The sequence below is a fragment of the Ranitomeya imitator genome, chromosome 4 (genome assembly GCF_032444005.1).
Source record: "Ranitomeya imitator isolate aRanImi1 chromosome 4, aRanImi1.pri, whole genome shotgun sequence".
Taxonomy (NCBI): domain Eukaryota; kingdom Metazoa; phylum Chordata; class Amphibia; order Anura; family Dendrobatidae; genus Ranitomeya; species Ranitomeya imitator.
This window is the reverse complement of record NC_091285.1, coordinates 715,643,912-715,670,947: the sequence shown is the minus strand read 5'-3', so window position 1 is coordinate 715,670,947 and position 27,036 is coordinate 715,643,912. Positions and strand designations below refer to the sequence as shown.

Genomic DNA, 27,036 nt, shown 5'->3' with positions numbered 1-27,036 from the left:
TTAATTTTGTTGCCCTCCTTTGTACTCTCTCTAGTTCCATTATATCCTTCCTGAGCACCGGTGCCCAAAACTGGACACAGTACTCCATGTGCGGTCTAACTAGGGATTTGTACAGAGGCAGTATAATGCTCTCATCATGTGTATCCAGACCTCTTTTAATGCACCCCATGATCCTGTTTGCCTTGGCAGCTGCTGCCTGGCACTGGTTGCTCCAGGTAAGTTTATCATTAACTAGGATCCCCAAGTCCTTCTCCCTGTCAGATTTACCCAGTGGTTTCCCGTTCAGTGTGTAATGGTGACATTGATTCCTTCTTCCCATGTGTATAACCTTACATTTATAATTGTTAAACCTCATCTGCCACCTTTCAGCCCAAGTTTCCAACTTATCCAGATCCATCTGTAGCAGAATACTATCTTCTCTTGTATTAGCTGCTTTACATAGTTTTGTATCATCTGCAAATATCGATATTTTACTGTGTAAACCTTCTACCAGATCATTAATGAATATGTTGAAGAGAACAGGTCCCAATACTGACCCCTGCGGTACCCCACTGGTCACAGCGACCCAGTTAGAGACTATACCATTTATAACCACCCTCTGCTTTCTATCACTAAGCCAGTTACTAACCCATTTACACACATTTTCCCCCAGACCAAGCATTCTCATTTTGTGTACCAACCTCTTGTGCGGCACGGTATCAAACGCTTTGGAAAAATCGAGATATACCACGTCCAATGACTCACCGTGGTCCAGCCTATAGCTTACCTCTTCATAAAAACTGATTAGATTGGTTTGACAGGAGCGATTTCTCATAAACCCATGCTGATATGGAGTTAAACAGTTATTCTCATTGAGATAATCCAGAATAACATCCCTCAGAAACCCTTCAAATATTTTACCAACAATAGAGGTTAGACTTACTGGCCTATAATTTCCAGGTTCACTTTTAGAGCCCTTTTTGAATATTGGCACCACATTCGCTATGTGCCAATCCTGCGGAACAGACCCTGTCGCTATAGAGTCCCTAAAAATAAGAAATAATGGTTTATCTATTACATTACTTAGTTCCCTTAGTACTCGTGGGTGTATGCCATCCGGACCCGGAGATTTATCTATTTTAATCTTATTTAGCCGGTTTCGCACCTCTTCTTGGGTTAGATTGGTGACCCTTAATATAGGGTTTTCATTGTTTCTTGGGATTTCACCTAGCATTTCATTTTCCACCGTGAATACCGTGGAGAAGAAGGTGTTTAATATGTTAGCTTTTTCCTCGTCATCTACAACCATTCTTTCCTCACTATTTTTTAAGAGGCCTACATTTTCAGTTTTTATTCTTTTACTATTGATATAGTTGAAGAACAGTTTGGGATTAGTTTTACTCTCCTTAGCAATGTGCTTCTCTGTTTCCTTTTTGGCAGCTTTAATTAGTTTTTTAGATAAAGTATTTTTCTCCCTATAGTTTTTTAGAGCTTCAATGGTGCCATCCTGCTTTAGTAGTGCAAATGCTTTCTTTTTACTGTTAATTGCCTGTCTTACTTCTTTGTTTAGCCACATTGGGTTTTTCCTATTTCTAGTCCTTTTATTCCCACAAGGTATAAACCGCTTACACTGCCTATTTAGGATGTTCTTAAACATTTCCCATTTATTATCTGTATTCTTATTTCTGAGGATATTGTCCCAGTCTACCAGATTAAGGGCATCTCTAAGCTGGTCAAACTTTGCCTTCCTAAAGTTCAGTGTTTTTGTGACTCCCTGACAAGTCCCCCTAGTGAAAGACAGGTGAAACTGTACAATATTGTGGTCGCTATTTCCTAGATGCCCGACCACCTGCAGATTTGTTATTCTGTCAGGTCTATTAGATAGTATTAGGTCTAAAAGTGCTGCTCCTCTGGTTGGATTCTGCACCAATTGTGAAAGATAATTTTTCTTGGTTATTAGCAGAAACCTGTTGCCTTTATGGGTTTCACAGGTTTCTGTTTCCCAGTTAATATCCGGGTAGTTAAAGTCCCCCATAACCAGGACCTCATTATGGGTTGCAGCTTCATCTATCTGCTTTAGAAGTAGACTTTCCATGGTTTCTGTTATATTTGGGGGTTTGTAACAAACCCCAATGAGAATTTTGTTACCTTTTTTCCCTCCATGAATTTCAACCCATATGGACTCGACATCCTCATTTCCTTCGCTAATATCCTCCCTTATAGTGGACTTTAGACAAGACTTTACATAGAGACAAACCCCTCCTCCTCTCCGATTTTTACGATCCTTTCTAAACAGACTGTAACCCTGTAAGTTAACTGCCCAGTCATAGCTTTCATCTAACCATGTCTCGGTTATTCCCACTATGTCAAAGTTACCTGTAGATATTTCTGCTTCTAGTTCTTCCATCTTGTTTGTTAGGCTTCTGGCGTTTGCGAGCATGCAGTTTAGAGGATTTTGTTTTGTTCCAATCTCCTTGCTGTGGATTTTTTTAGAAATGTTCTTACCTCCCTTCTGAGTATGTTTTCCTGGATCTTCTTTGGTCGAGTCTAATGTTTTTCTTCCCGTCGCACCTCAGCTGGGCAAAGATGTAAGAACTGGTCTTTGATCATCAGGTCTCCCAGCTGCTCAAATGTGGTCACTAACAGTCCTTGGATCCACTGGTTAAAGTGGGACCTGAGTCCATGCACCACATCACTGTAACTGTCGTGTGGGCCACGTTGGAGGTTCCGGAACTTTCTACAGTAAACCTCAGGGGTAAGATGGTACTTTGTTATCAGGGCCTGCTTGATGGCCTCATAGTCACCATCTTGTTCTTGAGGGAGGGCAGCAAACGCCTCCAGAGCTTTGCCTCTCAGCCCTCGGGTCAGGTATCATGCCCATTCTTCTGTAAGCAGCTGGTACTGCCTGCTGGCTTTCTCAAAGGCCAGCTGAAAAGTGTCCATGTCCCCGTCCTTTTCCATAACAGGAAAGTGGTCGGGCCGGGGCTTCGGTATCTGAGCGCTGCTGGGCTCACGGCTCCGGGCGGTGGAGGGCATCACCCCCTGCCGGAGCATCTCCAGTTCATGTTCTCGCTGGGCTTGGCGCTCGGCTCTCTCAGCCTCTCGCTTGGCTCGCTGTGCTTGGGCCTCTCGCTCTGCTCGGGCCTCCTGCTGGTATTGATGAATCAGCTGTAGACGTCCGTCATGGTCTTCAGTGGGGAGTTCTTCCAAGGCCGCCAGCAGGTGGGGGTCCAATTCGCCCTGGTTGCTAGTAGGTCCAGTATTCAGTGGTTGGACCTCTGCTGCAGCTTGTGCTGGCTTCTGTGGCCACTGGGCTCTGAGAGCGGTCTAGAGCTGCTTCCCATTGCACCAGATCTGCGACCATTTGAGCCTTGGACTTGCCATGGGAGTTCAGGCCATGGTACGTGCATACCCCAACAAGAGTGTCCTTCTGCTGGGCGTACCAGGCTTCTCCTTTCACAGCCATTGTTGCCAAATAAAAGATGGGATAGAAAAACGAAGAGAAGGGAAGGGGATAATTACCAGTACACAATTGTCTCAGGACTAATAAACACTGAGTTCGTTCTCCAATCCACAGCTACACTGTGATGAAAGCACACATAAGGCTATTGACCTCTTAGTTTACAGCAGGGGCTTATTCTAGGTATCCCACTGCTCTACAATATACCACGAACTGCAGGGATTTATGTATATCCCGCTTTACAGTTCCACTTCAAAACTTGCAGCTCTCTGGCGCCCCCCTTACCCTCAGGTCAGATGAGGTACTGCACCTAGAGTAATTAGTCGCCAGAAAGGCTGCCTGCTATGTACTGGCTATTGAGCACGCTGTAGCGAGGCGATATAACTACTCAGGCAGGAACAATAATTATCAACGCCGCTGTCGCTACGACTCCCAAAGGCACAGAAGAAGGTATGCTGCCACCCACTTCGATTAACGGGTCCGAAGCTAACCCAAAACAGTAGCGTAATTCCCTTCCGAAGACTTAGGGTACGTTGTAGAGCAGGAGAATGAAAACTAGTAATTTAAATATTTTACTCCGAAAGATTAAGGCAGTGTTTATAAAAATATTACAAGGATGTTACGATATGAGACAATTGGAAATATGTACAAAGTAATTATAAAATAACGGGATAAATGAGAAATTAACACCTACATGTGTTCAGGTCATTTCAGGCAAAACCAGGCTAGTGGGCGGAGCTCCAAATATCCCAGTTTATCAGGGCTGGCAGTAAGAGCTCCTCAGGTAAGACTCAAGGCTGGGTGAAGAGTAGAGACTTATAAACTGCAGCCTTGTGACATCACTAAAGGGGTTGAGTTAATATCGCCCTCCCCTCTCCTCAGCTGTATTTTTTCTCCAACAATTGTTATAATTCTTGTATTTTCGTTCCCGAACATGTTTAAAATTGGCTTTCCAATGAGACCAAATTTGGGCTCGTCGGGACGCCTGCTTCTGGAGAAATCCGTACTCTGTACCTTTTGGAATTAGAAGCTCGCGGTTACAGTGGCTGACAGATCCGCCGATGGAGATTCGCAACATGGACTTATTATTTTCCTAGCCCAAAAACGGCGGCCCAATATCTTACTATAACAGGACAAAGAACCGCATGTCTTGAGAGAGATATCAGATCAGTTTTAGCTGGTACAATTGTCTATTGCAGCTACAGCGGTTGTAAAAATTCTTTTTGTGGGAGGGAATGAGTAAGTTGCCCAGAAGTAAGTAAGTAAGTTGCTAGAAGCAATAAAACCTCTTCTACACACACATTCCGGGAAGCAGAAACACACAGAGAAGGGGGGTTTTTAGCCCACAGCATGGGTGCTCACAGGAAAAGCTACAAAATCATATTACATTTCATACAATATCGTGACAGATGGGGACAGGATAGGACACTGATGGGGACAGGATAGGTCACTGATTGGGCAGGGTGGGTCACTGATGGGGCAGGGTGGGTCACTGATGGGGCAGGGTGGGTCACTGATGGGGCAGGGTGGGTCACTGATGGGGCAGGGTGGGTCACTGATGGGGACAGGATAGGACACTGATGGGGACAGGATAGGACACTGATGGGGACAGGATAGGACACTGATGGGGACAGGATAGGACACTGATTGGGCAGGGTGGGTCACTGATGGGGCAGGGTGGGTCACTGATGGGGCAGGGTGGGTCACTGATGGGACAGGGTGGGTCACTGATGGGACAGGGTGGGTCACTGATGGGGCAGGGTGGGTCACTGATGGGACAGGGTGGGTCACTGATGGGGCAGGGTGGGTCACTGATGGGGCAGGGTGGGTCACTGATGGGGCAGGGTGGGTCACTGATGGGACAGGGTGGGTCACTGATGGGGCAGGGTGGGTCACTGATGGGGACAGGATAGGACACTGATGGGGACAGGATAGGACACTGATGGGGACAGGATATGACACTGATGGGGACAGGATAGGACACTGATGGGGCAGGGTGGGTCACTGATGGGGCAGAGTGGGTCACTGATGGGGCAGGGTGGGTCACTGATGGGGCAGGGTGGGTCACTGATGGGGCAGGGTGGGTCACTGATGGGGCAGGGTGGGTCACTGATGGGGCAGGGTGGGTCACTGATGGGACAGGGTGGGTCACTGATGGGACAGGGTGGGTCACTGATGGGGCAGGGTGGGTCACTGATGGGACAGGGTGGGTCACTGATGGGACAGGGTGGGTCACTGATGGGGCAGGGTGGGTCACTGATGGGGCAGGGTGGGCCACTGATGGGGCAGGGTGGGTCACTGATGGGGACAGGATAGGACACTGATGGGGACAGGATAGGACACTGATGGGGACAGGATAGGACACTGATGGGACAGGGTGGGTCACTGATGGGGCAGGGTGGGTCACTGATGGGGCAGGGTGGGTCACTGATGGGGCAGGGTGGGTCACTGCTCTCTGATTTGTTCCTACTCCTCATACTAGGATATCAGCAGTTCTTCTACTTGGCACTTTGGTCTCTGTGCCTGGCTCTCCTCTGCCATCTTGTGGTAGTTTCTCAGTACTGCGTTTCCTCGGATATAATTATTCTGCACTCATTCTGGGGGTCGCAGATCTTTACCCCGGTTATGTGCTGCACATCATAAAGCTGACACATGGATATTCCCCTCATGTAAGCTGTCGCGTTTCTCATGATTTATTTTCATGACCCCACACCTGCTAGGATCCAGAATACACTAATATAATTCTCTATAATCAGGGCCGCCATCAGGGCATTACTGCCCTGACTGGTGTATGGGGCCCGGTGGGCAGAGGTGGCCCACATCGGGTCCCGTCTCATCCGCTCACCGGGCCCCTACCCTACCGCCACTGCGGCAGTTTAACGCTATTGACGTGCGGGTGCGGGCCCGCACGTCAATAGTTAACAGCCGCCAGCCAATCGGAGGCTGGCAGCTGATGTGAGCCGCAGCGCGCACTTCGCCGGCGTCTGACGTCATTGTCAGCCGGCGGCGAGTGCGCGCTTCACCTGCATGGAGGGAGTGAGCTTCACCCGCCGCCAGAATGCTGGACACACTGGGGGCAGAATGCTGGACACACTGGGGGCAGAATGCTGGACACACTGGGGGCAATATGCTGGACACACTGGGGGTAGAATGCTGGACACACTGGGGGCAGAATGCTGGACACACTGGGGGCAATATGCTGGACACACTGGGGGCAGAATGCTGGACACACTGGGGGCAGAATGCTGGACACACTGGGGGCAGAATGCTGGACACACTGGGGGCAGAATGCTGGACACACTGGGGGCAATATGCTGGACACACTGGGGGCAGAATGCTGGACACACTGGGGGCAGAATGCTGGACACACTGGGGGCAGAATGCTGGACACACTGGGGGCAATATGCTGGACACACTGGGGGCAGAATGCTGGACACACTGGGGGCAGAATGCTGGACACACTGGGGGCAATATGCTGGACACACTGGGGGCAGAATGCTGGACACACTGGGGGCAGAATGCTGGACACACTGGGGGCAATATGCTGGACACACTGGGGGCAGAATGCTGGACACACTGGGGGCAGAATGCTGGACACACTGGGGGAAGAATGCTGGACACACTGGGGGCAATATGCTGGACACACTGGGGGCAGAATGCTGGACACACTGGGGGCAGAATGCTGGACACACTGGGGGCAGAATGCTGGACACACTGGGGGCAATATGCTGGACACACTGGGGGCAGAATGCTGGACACACTGGGGGCAGAATGCTGGACACACTGGTGGCAGAATGCTGGACACACTGGGGGCAATATGCTGGACACACTGGGGGCAGAATGCTGGACACACTGGGGGCAGAATGCTGGACACACTGGGGGCAATATGCTGGACACACTGGGGGCAGAATGCTGGACACACTGGGGGCAGAATGCTGGACACACTGGGGGCAATATGCTGGACACACTGGGGGCAGAATGCTGGACACACTGGGGGCAGAATGCTGGACACACTGGGGGCAATATGCTGGACACACTGGGGGCAGAATGCTGGACACACTGGGGGCAGAATGCTGGACACACTGGGGGCAATATGCTGGACACACTGGGGGCAGAATGCTGGACACACTGGGGGCAGAATGCTGGACACACTGGGGGCAATATGCTGGACACACTGGGGGCAGAATGCTGGACACACTGGGGGCAGAATGCTGGACACACTGGGGGAAGAATGCTGGACACACTGGAGGCAGGATGCTGGAGACACTGGAGGCAGGATGCTGGACACACTGGGGGCAGAATGCTGGACACACTGGGGGCAGAATGCTGGACACACTGGGGGCAGAATGCTGGACACACTGGGGGCAGAATGCTGGACACACTGGGGGCAATATGCTGGACACACTGGGGGTAATATGCTGGACACACTGGGGGCAGAATGCTGGACACACTGGGGGTAATATGCTGGACACACTGGGGGTAATATGCTGGAGACACTGGGGGCAGAATGCTGGAGACACTGGAGGCAGCTGGAGACACTGGGGGCAATATGCTGGACACACTGGGGGCAGAATGCTGGAGACACTGGGGGCAGAATGCTGGACACACTGGGGGCAGAATGCTGGACACACTGGGGGCAGAATGCTGGACACACTGGGGGCAATATGCTGGACACACTGGGGGCAGAATGCTGGACACACTGGGGGCAGAATGCTGGACACACTGGGGGCAGAATGCTGGACACACTGGGGGCAGAATGCTGGACACACTGGGGGCAGAATGCTGGACACACTGGGGGCAATATGCTGGACACACTGGGGGCAGAATGCTGGACACACTGGGGGCAGAATGCTGGACACACTGGGGGCAGAATGCTGGACACACTGGGGGCAGAATGCTGGACACACTGGGGGCAGAATGCTGGACACACTGGGGGCAGAATGCTGGACACACTGGGGGCAATATGCTGGACACACTGGGGGCAGAATGCTGGACACACTGGGGGCAGAATGCTGGACACACTGGGGGCAGAATGCTGGACACACTGGGGGCAGAATGCTGGACACACTGGGGGCAGAATGCTGGACACACTGGGGGCAATATGCTGGACACACTGGGGGCAGAATGCTGGACACACTGGGGGCAGAATGCTGGACACACTGGGGGCAGAATGCTGGACACACTGGGGGCAGAATGCTGGACACACTGGGGGCAGAATGCTGGACACACTGGGGGCAGAATGCTGGACACACTGGGGGCAATATGCTGGACACACTGGGGGCAGAATGCTGGACTGTCATGATATGTACTTTTGGCCTGTCCTGTATTTGAATAATATGCCATTTGATGTATGTAACTGTTCTCTGGTTTCTATTAGCTGTAATTTATGTATTTTCTTGGCTGGGAGTTCACCTGTAACAATGTCTCCTTCCCCCAATACTTGCAGCCCTAAGCTCTAATGTAATTAAGCTTTGTCAACATCACTAGTGGAGGAATAGCCATTCTTCCTCACAGCAGGTGGCTAGTCAAATGTACATATTACATAGACTGCCTGGAGCCCACCAGTCTAGAATCTTCTGGTGGACCCAACCATTGAATAGAAGGTGTGACCCCTCCTACCCCCCTTCATGGGCGGATCCCAGGAGCTCAGACAATCCATTCTTATTTTGAGATCAGATGTGAGTTGATCCTTGAAGGAGAAGGAGTGGGGATTCTTAGCTGAGGCAAGACCCCACGCCCATCTGGGACTGCGGAAGCGAACGGGGCGAGACTTGAGCTGAGGACATATCTCGTCGTTCGTGAGATTATTTTGGGATCCCTTGGACTAATTGTGGACTCTGTAGATCTACCTGCATGTGTTGTTCCAGCGTTCTTGATAATAAATCTGTTGAATCATCCCTCGGCCTGTTGTCCCTTCTTGCTCTGCCGTACACCCCGTCACATGGACACACTGGGGGCAATATGCTGGACACACTGGGGGCAGAATGCTGGACACACTGGGGGCAGAATGCTGGACACACTGGGGGCAATATGCTGGACACACTGGGGGCAGAATGCTGGACACACTGGGGGCAGAATGCTGGACACACTGGGGGCAATATGCTGGACACACTAGGGGCAGAATGCTGGACACACTGGGGGCAGAATGCTGGACACACTGGGGGCAGAATGCTGGACACACTGGGGGCAATATGCTGGACACACTGGGGGCAATATGCTGGACACACTGGGGGCAATATGCTGGACACACTGGGGGCAGAATGCTGGACACACTGGGGGCAATATGCTGGACACACTAGGGGCAGAATGCTGGACACACTGGGGGCAGAATGCTGGACACACTGGGGGCAGAATGCTGGACACACTGGGGGCAATATGCTGGACACACTGGGGGCAGAATGCTGGACACACTGGGGGCAGAATGCTGGACACACTGGGGGCAATATGCTGGACACACTGGGGGTAATATGCTGGACACACTGGGGGCAGAATGCTGGACACACTGGGGGTAATATGCTGGACACACTGGGGGTAATATGCTGGAGACACTGGGGGCAGAATGCTGGAGACACTGGAGGCAGCTGGAGACACTGGGGGCAATATGCTGGACACACTGGGGGCAATATGCTGGACACACTGGGGGCAATATGCTGGACACACTGGGGGCAGAATGCTGGAGTCACTGGGGGCAGAATGCTGGAGGCAGCTGGAGACACTGGGGGCAATATGCTGGACACACTGGGGGCAGAATGCTGGAGACACTGGGGGCAATATGCTGGACACACTGGGGGCAATATGCTGGACACACTGGGGGCAGAATGCTGGACACACTGGGGGCAATATGCTGGATACACTGGGGGCAATATGCTGGACACACTGGGGGCAGAATGCTGGAGACACTGGAGGCAATATGCTGGATACACTGGGGGTAATATGCTGGACACACTGGGGGCAATATGCTGGACACACTGGGGGCAATATGCTGGACACACTGGGGGCAATATGCTGGATACACTGGGGGTAATATGCTGGACATACACTGGGGGCAGAATGCTGGACACACTGGGGGCAGAATGGAGATACGGGGCAGAATGAAAGACATGGGGGCAGGATTGGAGACACTGGGAGCAGGGCTGGAGACATGGGCCAAATGTAGATACGGGCATGATTGGAGACATGGGGCAGAATGAAAGACATGGGGCAGGATTGGAGACAGATTGTGCAGGATCATGGGGCAGGATGGTTACGATGGAGACAGATGGGGTGATCATATGGGGCAAGATGGGGAGATCATATGGGGCGATCATATGGGGCAGGATGGGGAGATCATATGGGGCAGGATGGATACTCATGAGTGCAGGATGCAAGAACATATGGCTGGAGCCAGGAATGAGACACACGGGGCCAGGGTGGGGAATATTATTATCATAGGGGCTAATTAAGGGATATTATTACTACAGTGATGTATTTATTTTATTTTTTGAGGACACTGTTTTAAATGGGGGGGCGGTGCTGTTACTGTGTAGAGTGACACCATGTTGCCGCTTTTTCTTCATGTGGTGTAGTGTAGAAGTTGGGAAAAATTAAGTAATGTGTTCTGCAAGAGGAGCTCGACATAACTGTAATTTCCTGCAGAGACGACCCCTGGCTGGAAGACGTGACGGCGGTCTGTGCTGGATGAAAGTTGAAAGATGAAGGACTTCACCTAGAGACATCACTGGTGAGTCAATGTGTTACCTGTACACTGACACTATACCTTGCATACTAAGTACAGATCTCCTGTGTATAATGTTGTGGTATTTGTTCTTTGTATGTGATATTATTCGGTCACTGGTGGTAATATGTGGTCTGGTCATGGTGTTGCGGTAGTTGTCCCTTGTATGTGCTATTTGGTCTCTATGTGATAGTAATATGTGGTCTGGACATGGTGTTGCGGTATTTGTCCCTTGTATGTGCTATTTGGTCTCTATGTGGCAGTAATATGTGGTCTGGTCATGTTGTTGTGGTATTTGTCCCTTGTATGTGATATTATTGGTCATTTTAAAAATTGAAAAATAAATAAAAATATACCTAAATTGTATTGCATATTTTAACAAATATTTAGTAGGTTACAGTAGAGTAGGGCCCAGCCAAGAGTGTCTACAGTGTTATGGTGGCTTAAAAAAATCTTTTGGCCAAAACAAAAGCTGCTGGCTATATGTGTGATCTGGTGATGGGAACTGTTAATGTGTGATTGGGGAGAAGTGGAGTTTTTCCAAGAGAGAGCGGTGGGACTGTGGACAGTTCGAGGAGTAGAGCCTGGAGGCGGGGCTGGGGTGGAGCCTGGGCCGAGTCTCAAGGGGGCCCCCGAAAAATTTGCCAGTATGGGGCCCCGAAATTTCTTGTGGCAGCCCTGTCTATAATACTGCACTGTTACACTGTAACAATACTGCACCAAAATACAGGGCAGTCACACACGTGGTGCTGTGTGGCACCAGGAGGTTTCGGGGGTGTAGCTGCAGTGCCCCAGGGTCCTGGTCATTGCAGTAATGTCATTCTTCCACCAGGGGGAGTGATGTTACATCTGAAGGCAATAAAGGAGATCACTTTACCAGGTATCAGAAACCACACTTCACACTCCAGTCCACCAGGGGGGGCTATGCTCCTATTTAGTAGGGCACTCTTCACAATTAGGTAAAACTGGTGGTGTGGAGAGGAAGTTAGGCAGAAGCGAGCTGGGCTTCACCCAGTGAGCTGCTATCTGGGCTCCGCTCAGGTAGTGGGTCCCTGACAGGGGTGGGATCCTGTCAGAGGCCTAGACAGAAGGCAACGGAGCTGCGTCGGCCCGACGTGTGGCAGCATCCTAAGAAAGAGACATTGACGGAGAATTGTGTTGCAGAGAGTGAGAAACAAAGTCATAGCAAAAGGAGAGGAAATCAGAAGGAGTTCTGCCCTGTAAAAGGCTGCCTCCTTTCTGAGGCGCAGGATCCGGTAGCCAGAACACCGAGGGAGTCATCGTTTCCATGCCTTGCTCCAGAGACCGACAAGACAGCTAATTCCATATTAGTCGCCTGACCTTTACCCAGGAGGCACGGTGGCAACTTGTGGGGGCCAGGGCGTGCTAGAGTCTCTGTAAAAAGCCTCAGGCCACCAGTCATACAGGTTGTTCCTACCCATCTGGGGGACAGAGAGAAAGACATAACATCTAGAAGACCAACAACAGTTGTGAGGACCTTATGAGAGGCTCAGCAGGGAGGTACTACAACACCCAGGTGCTAGAGGAAAGCTACTGATTTCCACCTGGATAAGGGGACTCTGCATTTGTCTTCGGACCGGCCGGACTCTGCCTACCCTGTGATCTGGTGCTCTGGACTGTGGATGCTGAAGCCTTCTGTAAAGGTAAAGAGACTGCAACCTTGTGTCCTCGTTCTTCACTGCGCCTCTCGCCATCTACCATCTACATACTGGGAAGCCCTGGGGACATACTTCACCTGTGGGAAGGTATACCATCCAGCTGCCATAACATCACCCCAGCGGACCTCTAAGCAGCATCTGTCAGCCTGACCAAATACCGCAGGTGGCGTCACGAACATTTCTCCTTTAAAGACTGTAACGGGGTCTAACAAGCTGGGGTACCTCTTTCAGTACCACCCCGTGTTTCAGGAGGTCCACTCTGCTTTTGCTGGATTCTGAATGAAGGACGCTGGTTGGAATTTCTTGGTTACGTGAGAGCATATAAAAGCTGCCTGCTACCCCACGTATTTCCAGTCTAAAAGAACTCACTTTATTTACAGCACACAGAATATATAACACAGATACACAGGGCAGGCCAATAGAAAAAGCAGGCCAGACATACATTACAATAGCCGCAGTTGGCCGGAGCCTGCTGATATTTATTGGGGGAATTACAAAGGTGGGGGAGGACAGAAGGGGGATATCTTGTCCTCTCTGTCCAGGGGCGCAGCCTGTGGACTAATGCATTTCACATGGAAACTATTATACATAATATATACTGCATAAGGCTACGTTCACATTAGCGTTGCGCCGCCCTGCGTCGGCGACGCAACGCGCGACGCATGTTAAAACGCGCGCAAACGCGCGCAAAAACGCGCGCGTTTTGCGACGCGTGCGTCGTTTTTTACAAAAATCGGACGCACAGAAAATGCAACTTGTTGCATTTTCTTGCGTCCGACGCTAGCGTCGGAAACGACGCACGTGGCGAAAAACGCCACCCAAAAAACGCACGCGTCCCCTATGTTAAACATAGGGGCGCGTCGCCGCTGCGTCGCCGCTGCGTCGCCGACGCAACAGCGGCGCAACGCTAATGTGAACGTAGCCTAACATATTCTTGGTGCTGGGGGTTCTGTGACAAAGACCTTTCCCCCCCATTTACAACGGACGTCCCTAGGGCCACGGACCGGGTCAGTCACCGTGACATCCCACTGAGAACCGAAGGACTCGGCTCCGAGTACCCCACTGCCCTTAGGGGGCGCTCCATACTGATGGTGGGACAGTAGGGGGCAGTCACAAACATAGTGATGTGTGGCCGCAGGCACTAAAAGTTGAACAGTAGAGGGCAGTCTTGCACATAGTGCTGTTTGACCGGTGGCACCAGGAGTTCAAAGAAAAAAAACAGCACCACAATGGATGGGGAAAAAATAAAAACTTACATTTATTCTGCCTTCTGTCAACAGACCTTTATCAAGCACAGTATACAGCATTCTAACCACCATTATGTATACATAACCCCTCCCAACAATTAACAAAGCACCAATAGGGTGTCAATACAAAAGTGAAAAAACATTATAACCTAAACACACATACAAAAATACTAAAAACAGTCCCATATAGTTATTACCACAATGCCCGTACATATAATAGACAGTAAAGAGCTATGATTGCCCTTATGACCCGGTCACATCAGATTAGCTCCCTTCACTAAATTATAAACAAAGAAGTAACACCAATCAATGCACAGCATTACAATCCCCATGGCGAGAACCACCCCCACAGACACGCCCTTAAAGTTCCCCAGCCTATCACAGCAGCCGTTACACCTCAGCAGCCAGACCGCTGTGTCAGTCCTCCAGTGATTGCACCGTTAGCCAAACGGCGCATGTCCAAGTTACCTCCGGCCTGCGCTCCTCAGGTAAAACAATGCGGATATCCTCCAAAGTCCTCTCCGGTCGGCGGTGTCTAAGTCCTTACAGACAGTCATTGCGCATGTCCCAATCCGAAGGCTCCTCTGGCCAAGCCGACCGCACACGTCTTCAGGAGTCACAATAGCGGATCTACTCTCCACATACTCAGTACATCACTTATTCCAGCGGTGCAGCTACCGAACCAAAAGTATAAAAATCCAAAATATTATACAAATAGAAAAAAAACAACCTACACATCTCTATACACAATAAAGAAAGACTAAATATAATTCATATAATCAATCAGTACAACACAATAAATACATGTACAAAAACGAACATATCTAAATACAGGTAAAGAACTGAACATAATCCATATAATCAATAAATGCATGTACATGTAAGAACAAACATATGTAACATCAGACACGACCGGGATAAATACCAAATGAACAGTTATTGGGAAAGGTGTCAAGGAGACATAATCCGACCGTATTTATCCCAGTCCTCCATACTAACGTCTGCCCAGCCTCAAGCTGCTGAACATTCACAAACTGACGAGGGAATAAACCTTCTACAAGTTAGCTAACAACAATTCCAGATTCTCACTGCCCTAACAGTAAAGAATCCTCTTCTATGTTGGTGGAAAAACCTTCTCTCCTCCAGACACAAAGAATGCCCCCTTGTGCCCGTCACCTTCCTTGGTGACGGGCACAAGGGGGCATTCTTTGCGTCTGGAGGAGAGAAGGTTTTTCCACCAACATAGAAGAGGATTCATTACTGTTAGGGCAGTGAGAATCTGGAATTGCTTGCCTGAGGAGGTGGTGATGGCGAACTCAGTCGAGGGGTTCAAGAGAGGCCTGGATGTCTTCCTGGAGCAGAACAATATTGTATCATACAATTATTAGGTTCTGTAGAAGGACGTAGATCTGGGGATTTATTATGATGGAATATAGGCTGAACTGGATGGACAAATGTCTTTTTTCGGCCTTACTAACTATGTTACTATGTTACTATGTTACCCGCTGTGTTTGATGCTATACCCGTTGTGTTTGATGCTATACCCGTTGTGTTTGATGCTATACCCGCTGTGTTTGATGCTATACCCGCTGTGTTTGATGCTATACCCGCTGTGTTTGATGCTACACCTGTTGTGTTTGATGCTATACCCGCTGTGTTTGATGCTATACCCCCTGTGTTTGATGCTATACCCGCTGTGTTTGATGCTATACCTGTTGTGTTTGATGCTATATGTTGTGAATTCTGTGGCAGAGCTCCCTCCTGTGGTCACAAGTGGTACTTCGGCTGATTCTATCTATGAGCTTCCGTTGGTGGAGGAAAGTGGTACTGCGGCTTCTGAGTTTCCTTCCTCAGGTGATGTGGTGAAGTCGTTAGGTGCTGCTCTATTTAACTCCACCTAGTGCTTTGATCCTGGCCTCCAGTCAATGTTCTAGTATTGAACTTGCTTCCTCCTGGATCGTTCCTGTGGCCTGCTGCTCTGCATAGCTAAGTTGCTCTTGTGTTATTTTTGTTTGCTGTTTTTTTCTGTCCAGCTTGTTTATTTGGCTTTTCTTGCTTGCTGGAAGCTCTGGGACGCAGAGGGTGTACCTCCGTGCCGTTAGTCGGTATGGAGGGTCTTTTTGCCCCCTTTGCGTGGTTGTTTGTAGGGTTTTGTGTTGACCGCAAAGTCACCTTTCCTATCCTCGCTCTGTTCAGAAAGTCAGGCCTCACTTTGATAAATCTATTTCATCTCTACGTTTGTCTTTTCATCTTAACTCACAGTCATTATATGTGGGGGGCTGTGTTGTGAATTCTGTGGCAGAGCTCCCTCCTGTGGTCACAAGTGGTACTTCTGCTGATTCTCTCTGTGAGCTTCCGTTGGTGGAGGGAAGTGGTACTGCGGCTTCTGAGTTTCCTCCCTCAGGTGATGTGGTGAGGTCGTTAGGTGCTGCTCTACTTAACTCCACCTAGTGCTTTGATCCTGGCTTCCTGTCAATGTTCCAGTATTGGACTTGTTTTCCTCCTGGATCGTTCCTGTGGCCTGCTGCTCTGCATAGCTAAGTTTTCCTTGCTATTTTGTTTGCTTTTTTTTCTGTCCAGCTTATCTATTTGTTTGCTGGAAGCTCTGGGACGCAGAGGGTGTACCTCCATGCCGTTAGTTCGGTACGGAGGGTCTTTTTGCCCCCTTTGCGTGGTTTTTAGGGTTTTGTGTTGACCGCAAAGATACCTTTCCTATCCTCGCTCTGTTCAGAAAGTCGGGCCTCACTTTGCTAAATCTATTTCATCTCTACATTTGTCTTTTCATCTTAACTCACAGTCATTATATGTGGGGGGCTGCCTTTTCCTTTGGGGTATTTCTCTGAGGCAAGGTAGGCTTATTTTCTATCTTCAGGCTAGCTAGTTTCTCAGGCTGTGCCGAGTTGCATAGGGAGCGTTAGGCGCAATCCACGGCTGCCTCTAGTGTTTGTTGGAGAGGATCAGGGATTGCGGTCAGCAGAGTTCCCACGTCTCAGAGCTCGTTCTATGTTTTTGGGTTATTGTCAGATCACTGTATGTGCTCTGACCTCTATGTCCACTGTGGTACTGAATTGCCTAATCATAACAGGGCTGCCTTTTCCTTTGGGGTATTTCTCTGAGGCAAGGTAGGCTTATTTTCTATCTTCAGGCTAGCTAGTTTCTCAGGCTGTGCCGAGTTGCATAGGGAGCGTTAGGCGCAATCCACGGCTGCCTCTAGTGTGGTTCGAGAGGATTAGGGATTGCGGTCAGCAGAGTTCCCACGTCTCAGAGCTCGTTCTATATTTTTGGGTTATTGTCAGGTCACTGTATGTGCTCTGACTTCTTTGTCCATTGTGGTACTGCATTGCCTGATCATAACAGTACTGGAGGCCTAAGTACTAATGATTCTCAATAAAGGGAAAAAAGAAGTTCTGAGACCATTTTTTTTTCTCTGCACTGTGTTTTGCCTTTTTTTCCCCCTAGACATTTGGGTGGTTCAGGACACAGGTGTAGCGATGGACATTAAAGGTCTGTCTTCATGTGTGGATCAGCTCACGGCAAGAGTACAAAATATTCAAGACTTTGTGGTTCAGAATTCTATGTTAGAACCAAGAATTCCTATTCCTGATTTGTTTTTTGGAGATAGAACTAAATTTCTGAGTTTCAAAAATAATTGTAAACTATTTCTGGCTTTGAAACCTCGCTCCTCTGGTGACCCAGTTCAACAAGTCAGGATCATTATTTCTTTTTTACGTGGCGACCCTCAGGACTGGGCATTTTCTCTTGCGCCAGGAGATCCTGCATTATGAAATATTGATGCGTTTTTCCTGGCGCTTGGATTGCTGTACGATGAACCTAATTCAGTGGATCAGGCAGAGAAAAATTTACTGACTCTGTGTCAGGGTCAGGATGAGATAGAGGTATATTGTCAGAAATTTAGGAAGTGGTCTGTGCTCACTCAATGGAATGAAGGTGCGCTCGCAGCTATTTTCAGAAAGGGTCTCTCTGAAGCCCTTAAGGATGTCATGGTGGGATTTCCTATGCCTGCTGGTCTGAATGAGTCTATGTCTTTGGCCATTCAGATCGGTCGACGATTGCGTGAGCGTAAATCTGTGCACCATTTGGCGGTATTATCTGAGCATAAACCTGAGCCTATGCAGTACGATAGGACTTTGACCAGAGTTGAACGGAAAGAACACAGACGTCAGAATGCGTTGTGTTTCTACTGTGGTGATTCCACTCATGCTATCTCTGATTGTCCTAAGCGCACTAAGCGGTTCGCTAGGTCTGCCACCATTGGTACGGTACAGTCAAAATTTCTTTTGTCCGTTACCTTGATCTGCTCTTTGTCATCTTATTCTGTCATGGCATTTGTGGATTCAGGCGCTGCCCTGAATTTGATGGACTTGGAGTATGCCAGGCGCTGTGGGTTTGTCTTGGAGCCCTTGCAGTGTCCTATTCCATTGAGAGGAATTGATGCTACGCCTTTGGCCAAGAATAACCCTCTGTACTGGACCCAGCTGACCATGTGCATGGCTCCTGCACATCAGGAGGTTATTCGCTTTCTGGTGTTGCATAATCTGCATGATGTGGTCGTGTTGGGGTTGCCATGGCTACAAGTCCATAATCCAGTATTAGATTGGAAATCCATGTCGGTGTCCAGCTGGGGTTGTCAGGGGGTACATGGTGATGTTCCATTTCTGTCAATTTCGTCATCCACCCCTTCTGAGGTTCCAGAGTTCTTGTCTGATTACCGGGATGTATTTGATGAGCCCAAGTCCGATGCCCTACCTCCGCATAGGGATTGTGATTGTGCTATCAATTTGATTCCTGGTAGTAAGTTCCCAAAAGGTCGATTGTTTAATTTATCCGTGCCTGAGCACACCGCTATGCGCAGTTATGTGAAGGAGTCTTTGGAGAAGGGGCATATTCGCCCGTCATCGTCGCCATTAGGAGCAGGGTTCTTTTTTGTAGCCAAGAAGGATGGTTCGCTGAGACCTTGTATAGATTACCGCCTTCTAAATAAGATCACGGTTAAATTTCAGTACCCCTTGCCATTGTTATCTGATTTATTTGCTCGGATTAAGGGGGCTAGTTGGTTCACCAAGATAGATCTTCGTGGTGCATATAATCTTGTGCGTATTAAGCGAGGCGATGAATGGAAAACAGCATTTAATACGCCCGAGGGCCATTTTGAGTACCTAGTAATGCCATTCGGACTTGCCAATGCTCCATCGGTGTTTCAGTCCTTTATGCATGACATCTTCCGAGAGTACCTGGATAAATTCCTGATTGTGTACTTGGATGACATTTTGATCTTCTCGGATGATTGGGAGTCTCATGTGAAGCAGGTCAGAACGGTGTTTCAGGTCCTGTGTGCTAATTCTTTGTTTGTGAAGGGATCAAAGTGTCTCTTTGGTGTTCAGAAGGTTTCATTTTTGGGGTTCATTTTTTCCCCTTCTACTATCGAGATGGACCCTGTTAAGGTCCAGGCCATCCATGATTGGACTCAGCCGACATCTCTGAAAAGTCTGCAAAAGTTCCTGGGCTTTGCTAATTTTTATCGTCGCTTCATCTGCAATTTTTCTAGTATTGCTAAACCATTGACCGATTTGACCATGAAGGGTGCTGATGTGGTCAATTGGTCTTCTGCTGCTGTGGAAGCTTTTCAAGAGTTGAAGCGTCGTTTTTCTTCTGCCCCTGTGTTGTGTCAGCCAGATGTTTCGCTTCCGTTCCAGGTCGAGGTTGATGCTTCTGAGATTGGAGCGGAGGCTGTTTTGTCGCAGAGAAGTTCTGATTGCTCGGTGATGAAACCATGCGCCTTCTTTTCCAGGAAGTTTTCGCCTGCTGAGCGAAATTATGATGTTGGCAATCGAGAGTTGCTGGCCATGAAATGGGCATTCGAGGAGTGGCGTCATTGGCTTGAGGGAGCTAAGCATCGCGTGGTGGTCTTCACTGATCATAAGAACTTGACTTATCTCGAGTCTGCCAAGCGGTTGAATTCTAGACAGGCTCGTTGGTCACTGTTTTTCGCCCGTTTTGACTTTGTGATTTCGTACCTTCCGGGCTCTAAAAATGTGAAGGCGGATGCCCTGTCTAGGAGTTTTGTGCCCGACTCTCCGGGTTTGTCTGAGCCGGCGGGTATTCTCAAAGAGGGAGTAATTGTGTCTGCCATCTCCCCTGATTTGCTGCTGGTGCTGCAAAAATTTCAGGGTAATAAATCTGATCGTTGCCCAGCAGAGAAACTGTTTGTCCCTGATAGGTGGACGAATAAAGTTATCTCTGAGGTTCATTGTTCGGTGTTGGCTGGTCATCCTGGAATCTTTGGTACCAGAGAGTTAGTGGCTAGATCCTTTTGGTGGCCATCTCTGTCGCGGGATGTGCGTTCTTTTGTGCAGTCCTGTGGGATTTGTGCTCGGGCTAAGCCCTGCTGTTCTCGTGCCAGTGGGTTGCTTTTGCCCTTGCCGGTCCCGAAGAGGCCTTGGACACATATCTCTATGGATTTTATTTCAGATCTTCCTGTCTCTCAAAAAATGTCAGTCATTTGGGTAGTTTGTGATCGCTTTTCTAAGATGGTCCATTTGGTACCCTTGTCTAAATTACCTTCCTCCTCTGATTTGGTGCCATTGTTCTTCCAGCATGTGGTTCGTTTACATGGCATTCCAGAGAATATCGTTTCTGACAGAGGTTCCCAGTTTGTTTCGAGGTTTTGGCGAGCCTTTTGTGCAAGGATGGGCATTGACTTGTCTTTTTCCTCGGCTTTCCATCCTCAGACTAATGGCCAGACCGAACGAACCAATCAGACCTTGGAAACATATCTGAGATGCTTTGTTTCTGCTGATCAGGATGACTGGGTGTCCTTTTTGCCTTTGGCTGAGTTCGCCCTTAATAATCGGGCCAGCTCGGCTACCTTGGTTTCGCCGTTTTTCTGCAACTCTGGGTTCCATCCTCGTTTCTCTTCAGGGCAGGTTGAGTCTTCGGACTGTCCTGGTGTGGATACTGTGGTGGACAGGTTGCAGCAGATTTGGACTCATGTAGTGGACAATTTGACCTTGTCCCAGGAGAAGGCTCAACGTTTTGCTAATCGCAGACGCTGTGTGGGTCCCCGACTTCGTGTTGGGGATTTGGTTTGGTTGTCTTCTCGTCATATTCCTATGAAGGTTTCCTCTCCTAAGTTTAAACCTCGTTTCATTGGTCCGTATAGGATTTCTGAGGTTCTTAATCCTGTGTCTTTTCGTTTGACCCTTCCAGATTCTTTTTCCATCCATAACGTATTCCATAGGTCATTGTTGCGGATATACGTGGCACCTATGGTTCCATCTGTTGATCCTCCTGCCCCGGTTTTGGTGGAGGGGGAGTTGGAGTATATTGTGGAGAAGATTTTGGATTCTCGTGTTCCAAGACGGAAACTCCAGTATCTGGTTAAGTGGAAGGGTTATGCTCAGGAAGATAATTCCTGGGTCTTTGCCTCTGATGTCCATGCTCCCGATCTTGTTCGTGCCTTTCATGTGGCTCGTCCTGGTCGTCCTGGGGGCTCTGGTGAGGGTTCGGTGACCCCTCCTCAAGGGGGAGGTACTGTTGTGAATTCTGTGGCAGAGCTCCCTCCTGTGGTCACAAGTGGTACTTCGGCTTATTCTCTCTATGAGCTTCCGTTGGTGGAGGAAAGTGGTACTGCAGCTTCTGAGTTTCCTTCCTCAGGTGATGTGGTGAAGTCGTTAGGTGCTGCTCTATTTAACTCCACCTAGTATTGAACTTGCTTCCTCCTGGATCGTTCCTGTGGCCTGCTGCTCTGCATAGCTAAGTTGCTCTTGTGTTATTTTTGTTTGCTGTTTTTTCTGTCCAGCTTGTTTATTTGGTTTTTCTTGCTTGCTGGAAGCTCTGGGACGCAGAGGGTGTACCTCCGTGCCGTTAGTCGGTACGGAGGGTCTTTTTGCCCCCTTTGCGTGGTTGTTTGTAGGGTTTTGTGTTGACCGCAAAGTCACCTTTCCTATCCTCGCTCTGTTCAGAAAGTCGGGCCTCACTTTGCTAAATCTATTTCATCTCTACGTTTGTCTTTTCATCTTAACTCACAGTCATTATATGTGGGGGGCTGCCTTTTCCTTTGGGGTATTTCTCTGAGGCAAGGTAGGCTTATTTTCTATCTTCAGGCTAGCTAGTTTCTCAGGCTGTGCCGTGTTGCATAGGAAGCGTTAGGCGCAATCCACGGCTGCCTCTAGTGTGGTTGGAGAGGATTAGGGATTGCGGTCAGCAGAGTTCCCACGTCTCAGAGCTCGTTCTATATTTTTGGGTTATTGTCAGGTCACTGTATGTGCTCTGACTTCTATGTCCATTGTGGTACTGAATTGCCTGATCATAACAGCTATACCCGCTGTGTTTGATGCTATACCCGCTGTGTTTGATGCTATACCCGCTGTGTTTGATGCTATACCCGCTGTGTTTGATGCTATACCCGCTGTGTTTGATGCAACAACCCATAACCATAGAAAACAATCAGTCACAAAGTAAATATAAAGACAGATTCATAAGTATATAGAGAAACTAACAACTCAGGGGCACTTCCCACTTATACTACAAAGGGCAATAAAAAATATGGGACGAGGTAAGTATACGATAGAAAGTTACAAACAATACACTGATGAGCTATAATAGAACCACGGATTACTAGAGAAAACAATTCTGCTGATATTCGATATTCAGTCCCTTTGGGTAAAGGGTTTCAAGTTGAAATATCCATCTCAATTCCTTCTTCTTCAAAAGTGAAATACGATCACCCTCCCGTCTCAAGGTCGGCACGTCATCTGAATCTCAACTGATTTGTTGAATGACCCAAAAAATTCACTTTTGTGCTCCCAGTATTTTGGTCCACTGTGTCCCCCTTCCGGGTCAATCAGGGAGGATGGAGGCAGGAAGACGTCGCCTCTATTATAAGAGACAGAGGATTGAGACACTTCCTGACTGAGAAAGGAGAAGTAATGAGAAGACGATGGAGACCGCCGTAATCACACTGCTCCTGATACTGGGGCCTTCTCTGACACAAGGTAACATACACAGAGCCGGATAGCCCGGGCTCACTGAACCAGGGACAGGGGGCAACTGAACCGAGGATGGGGGGGGACCACTGAGCCAAGAACAAGGAAGCAACTGAGCTGAGAAACAGGAGGGACCAATGAGCCCAGGACAAGAAGGCCACTGAGCTGTGGATAATGGGGGCCCAATGAGCCCAGGATAAGGGGCCCACAGAGTCCAGCACTGGGGAGGAGGCACTGAACTCAGGAAAGGGGGCAATTGATCTCCGTACCAGGGAAATCCCACTGAACCCAGGGCCATGGGGGTCCACTGAGTCCAGGACCATGGGGGTCCACTGAGTCCAGGACCATGGGGGTCCACTGAGTCCAGCACCATGGGGGTCGACTGAGTCCAGGACCATGGGGGTCCACTGAGTCCAGGACCATGGGGGTCCACTGAGTCCAGGACCATGGGGGTCCACTGGGCTCAGAACCAAGGGGACCTAAAACCAAATGGGGCCCACTGAGCCAATGACAATCAAGCCACTGAGCTAAGGACAATGGGGGCCCACTGAGCCCTGGATAAAGGGCCCACAGAGTCCAGGACTGGGGGGAGGCACTGAACACAGGACAAGGGGGCAATTGAGCCCAGTACCAGGGAAATCCCACTGAACCCAGGGCCATGGGGGTCCATTTATCCCAGGACCATGGGGTTCCACTGAATCCAGGACCAGGGGAGTCCACTCGGCTCAGAACCAAAGGGACCCAAAACCAAAGAGGGCCCAATGAGCGCAAGACCAAGGAATCTAGTGAGGCCAGGTCCAGGGGGTCAACTGACCCCAGGATCAGACCCCAGGATCAGGGGCATACACTAAGCCCAGGTCCAATGGAGTCCCATTGAGCCCAGGACTAAGGGGTTCACTGAGTCCAGGACCAAGAGAGGCAACTAAGCCTAGGACCAGGGAGAGGTCATGCAACCCATAACTAACGACTAACTACAGTAAGGCCAGATTCCATCTATAGCAGACCAGGGGTCAACTAAGAATAAAGCAAGGGTTAGAAAGATTCAGCTGGGAATGACAGTTCAAACCAAGTACAGGCTCTCAACACTCCCTTGGTGTGACCAAACACTTCAGTGCACCTTACTAGATTGGAAGGAACACTTAGATGATTGGCCGCCACGATGCCTCGAACTCTACTTGGGTCGAACAGTCATTCTGTGCTGACAGTCGTCAAAACCTTAATAAAGGGTCAGTCAAAAGTAAAGAGCACATCCAAAGACAGACCAGGAACCAACAGAGGCAAAAGCACATGCCAGGGAATAAAAGTATGTCATGTTTGGTAGAATCAAAAGCTAGAGACCAAACAGACTCTTGACTGTGTGTACACAGGTCATGGTGTAGCAATGTCTGGACAGTGTGTGTATACAGGTCACGGTGTAGTAGTGTCAGGAAGGTGTGTACACAGGTCACGGTGTAGTAGTGTCTGGAAGTTGTGTATACAGGTCGTGGTGTAGTAATGTCTGGACTGTGTGTGTGGAACGCCACCATGGGGCCGTGGGGTACTCGGTACCGGGTCCTTCGGTTCACAGGGGGATGTCACGGTGGCTGACCCCGTCCGTGGCCCTGGGACGTCCGTGTAAAAGGGAAAGGTCTTTAAAGGGGAAATGTTCGTGACGCCATCTGTGGTATTCGGTCAGGGTGACGGACGCTGCTTTAAGGGGTCCGCTGGGGTGATGTTATGGCAGCTAGATCGTATACCTTCCCACAGGTGAAGTATGTCCCCAGGGCTTCCCGGTGTGTAGATGGTGGATGGTGAGAGGTGCAGTGAAGAACGAAGACACAAGGTTGCAGTCTCTTTACCTTTACTGAAGGCTTCAGCATCCACAGTCCAGAGCACCAGATCACAGGGCAGACAGAGTCCGGCCAGTTTGGAGGCGAATCCAGAGTCCCCTTATCCAGGTGAAAATCAGTAGCCTTCCTCTAGCGCCTGGGTGTTGCAGTAATTTACTACTAAGCTTCTCATAAGGTCCTCACAGATGTTCTAGATGTTGTCTCTCTCTCTCTGTCCCCCAGATGGATAGGGCAAACCCGTATGACCGGTGTCTTGAGGCGTTTTACAGGGGCTCTATCATGCCCCAGCCTCTAAGGGGTGCCACCTTGCCTCCTGGGTGTAGGGGCGAACAGGTAACGTGAAATTAGCTGTCCTGCCGGTCTCTGGAGCAAGGCATAAAGGATCGTTGCTCCCTCGGCGTTCCAGCTACCGGGATCCTGCACCTCAAAAGGAGGCAGCCTGTGTAGGGCAGAACCCTTCCTGGTATCCACTCCTTTGCTATGACTTCTTCACCCTCTCTACAATACAATTCTCTTTCAGTGTCCGTTCTTAGAAACTGCCGCACTTAGGGCAGGCACAGGTCCGTGTCCTTCTGTCTCGTTCTCTGACAGGCTCCCACCCCTGTCAGGGACCAACTAGCTGAACAAAGCTCAGCCAGCAACTGCCTAACTTCCTCCCCAGGCAACCAGTTTTACCTAAGTGTGAAGAGTGCCCTAATAAATAGGAGCATAGCTCCCCCTGGTGGCCTGGAGTGCGAAATGTGTTGCATGTTTGTGATACCTGGATTCAGTTGTCCTTCTTTTGCCTCCAAATATAACATCACTCCCCCCTAGAGGAAAATGGCATTACTGCAACGACCAGGACCCTGGGGCGCTGCATATGCAAGTCATGATGTAGTAATGTCTGACTGTGTGTGTGTGTGTGTATACAGGTCATGGTGTAGTAATGTTTGGACAGTGTACATACAGGTCACAGTCTAGCGGTGTCAGGACTGTGTGTATATAGGTCATGGTGTAGCAGTGTCTGGACTGTGTGTATACAAGTCATGATGTAGCGATGTCTGGACTGTGTGTATACAAGTCACGGTGATAGTATATTTCATGTTTGTGTTCTTGACGGTCTCTTTCAGCCTGTACATTGCTGTCTGTTACCCAGAAACCTCCATATTTGGCTTCGAAGGCTGGCGACCTGGTTATCATTAAGTGTGATATTACAATCATGGCTGACACCACACAAAAGTTAACTTCCTTTCTGTATCGGGCCGAACACCCCAAGGAACCTCAGAACACACTGTCACTAGAACCGGTGAATCACACAGTGACCTATAATCACAGCGTCACAGGAAGCCCGGGTGTATACTACTGTAGGGTGAGCTGTGGAGACTGCAGCAAGGACGGAGAAGGGACCTATGTATATACAAGAGGTGAGGAGGGGCGGGGTCACAGCTCCCATCTATCTATATCACCCTGCAAGAGGCGTGGTCACAGCTCCCATTGTCACGGATCCCCACTCCGTGGTGTCACTAATTCGTCACATATCCGCTCTCAGCACGTGACTTGGTTGTTCCTGCAAGGGTTATTCTATCTCCCCACTCTCAGTCCAGCATTCAACCTCTGTCCTATGCTATAATGGGAGTATAAATCACACACCGACCCAGGCCACACACCCGCTCATACACGCTGCCACCACTCACTGAACACACGGGCGATGAGTCCCGGAAATATTAATAATAATAATATTGTCTACCACACCTATGGCTCACACACCTTAGGCTATGGATTTGTTAGAACATTCAAGGTTCAACTTGTTAAAGATTATACTTTAATACAAAAAGGTTCAGTGCTTACAGTACGAAAAAGGTATAAAAATATGATAATAAAAAGACATACAACTTATGCAAAACATTATAACATAAACAGGAGAAAACTTACAGAAATCATCTAACTTGGTAGTCTGATTGGACCACGGCTGCGCTACCAATGAATATATTATTTTCTCTTGAGATCCTTTGTGTAAACGTTCTCACAGAGATACTATCAGGCCGTAATTGATATCTCTCTTCCAAGAGCTAGGAGGTGTCAAGTGTTACCCTTTCTTCTTGGTCCTAGCTAGACCCCCTGGTGAGATTTGGAGACAGAAGTCT

At 49.2% G+C, this 27,036-nt stretch overlaps 1 protein-coding gene across 1 annotated transcript in view; it reads left to right on the top strand.

The window, feature by feature from the left end:
• The first annotated feature begins 22,995 nt into the window (after positions 1-22,995).
• NFAM1 (NFAT activating protein with ITAM motif 1) overlaps positions 22,996-27,036 on the top strand; it is a 47,369-nt gene continuing 43,328 nt past the window's right edge. Inside the window, exons 1-2 of the mRNA XM_069767505.1 lie at positions 22,996-23,093; positions 26,023-26,316. Of these exons, the coding sequence (XP_069623606.1) occupies positions 23,039-23,093; positions 26,023-26,316 (349 nt within the window). The 5' untranslated portion in view covers positions 22,996-23,038. The remainder of the gene's footprint in view (positions 23,094-26,022; positions 26,317-27,036) is intronic.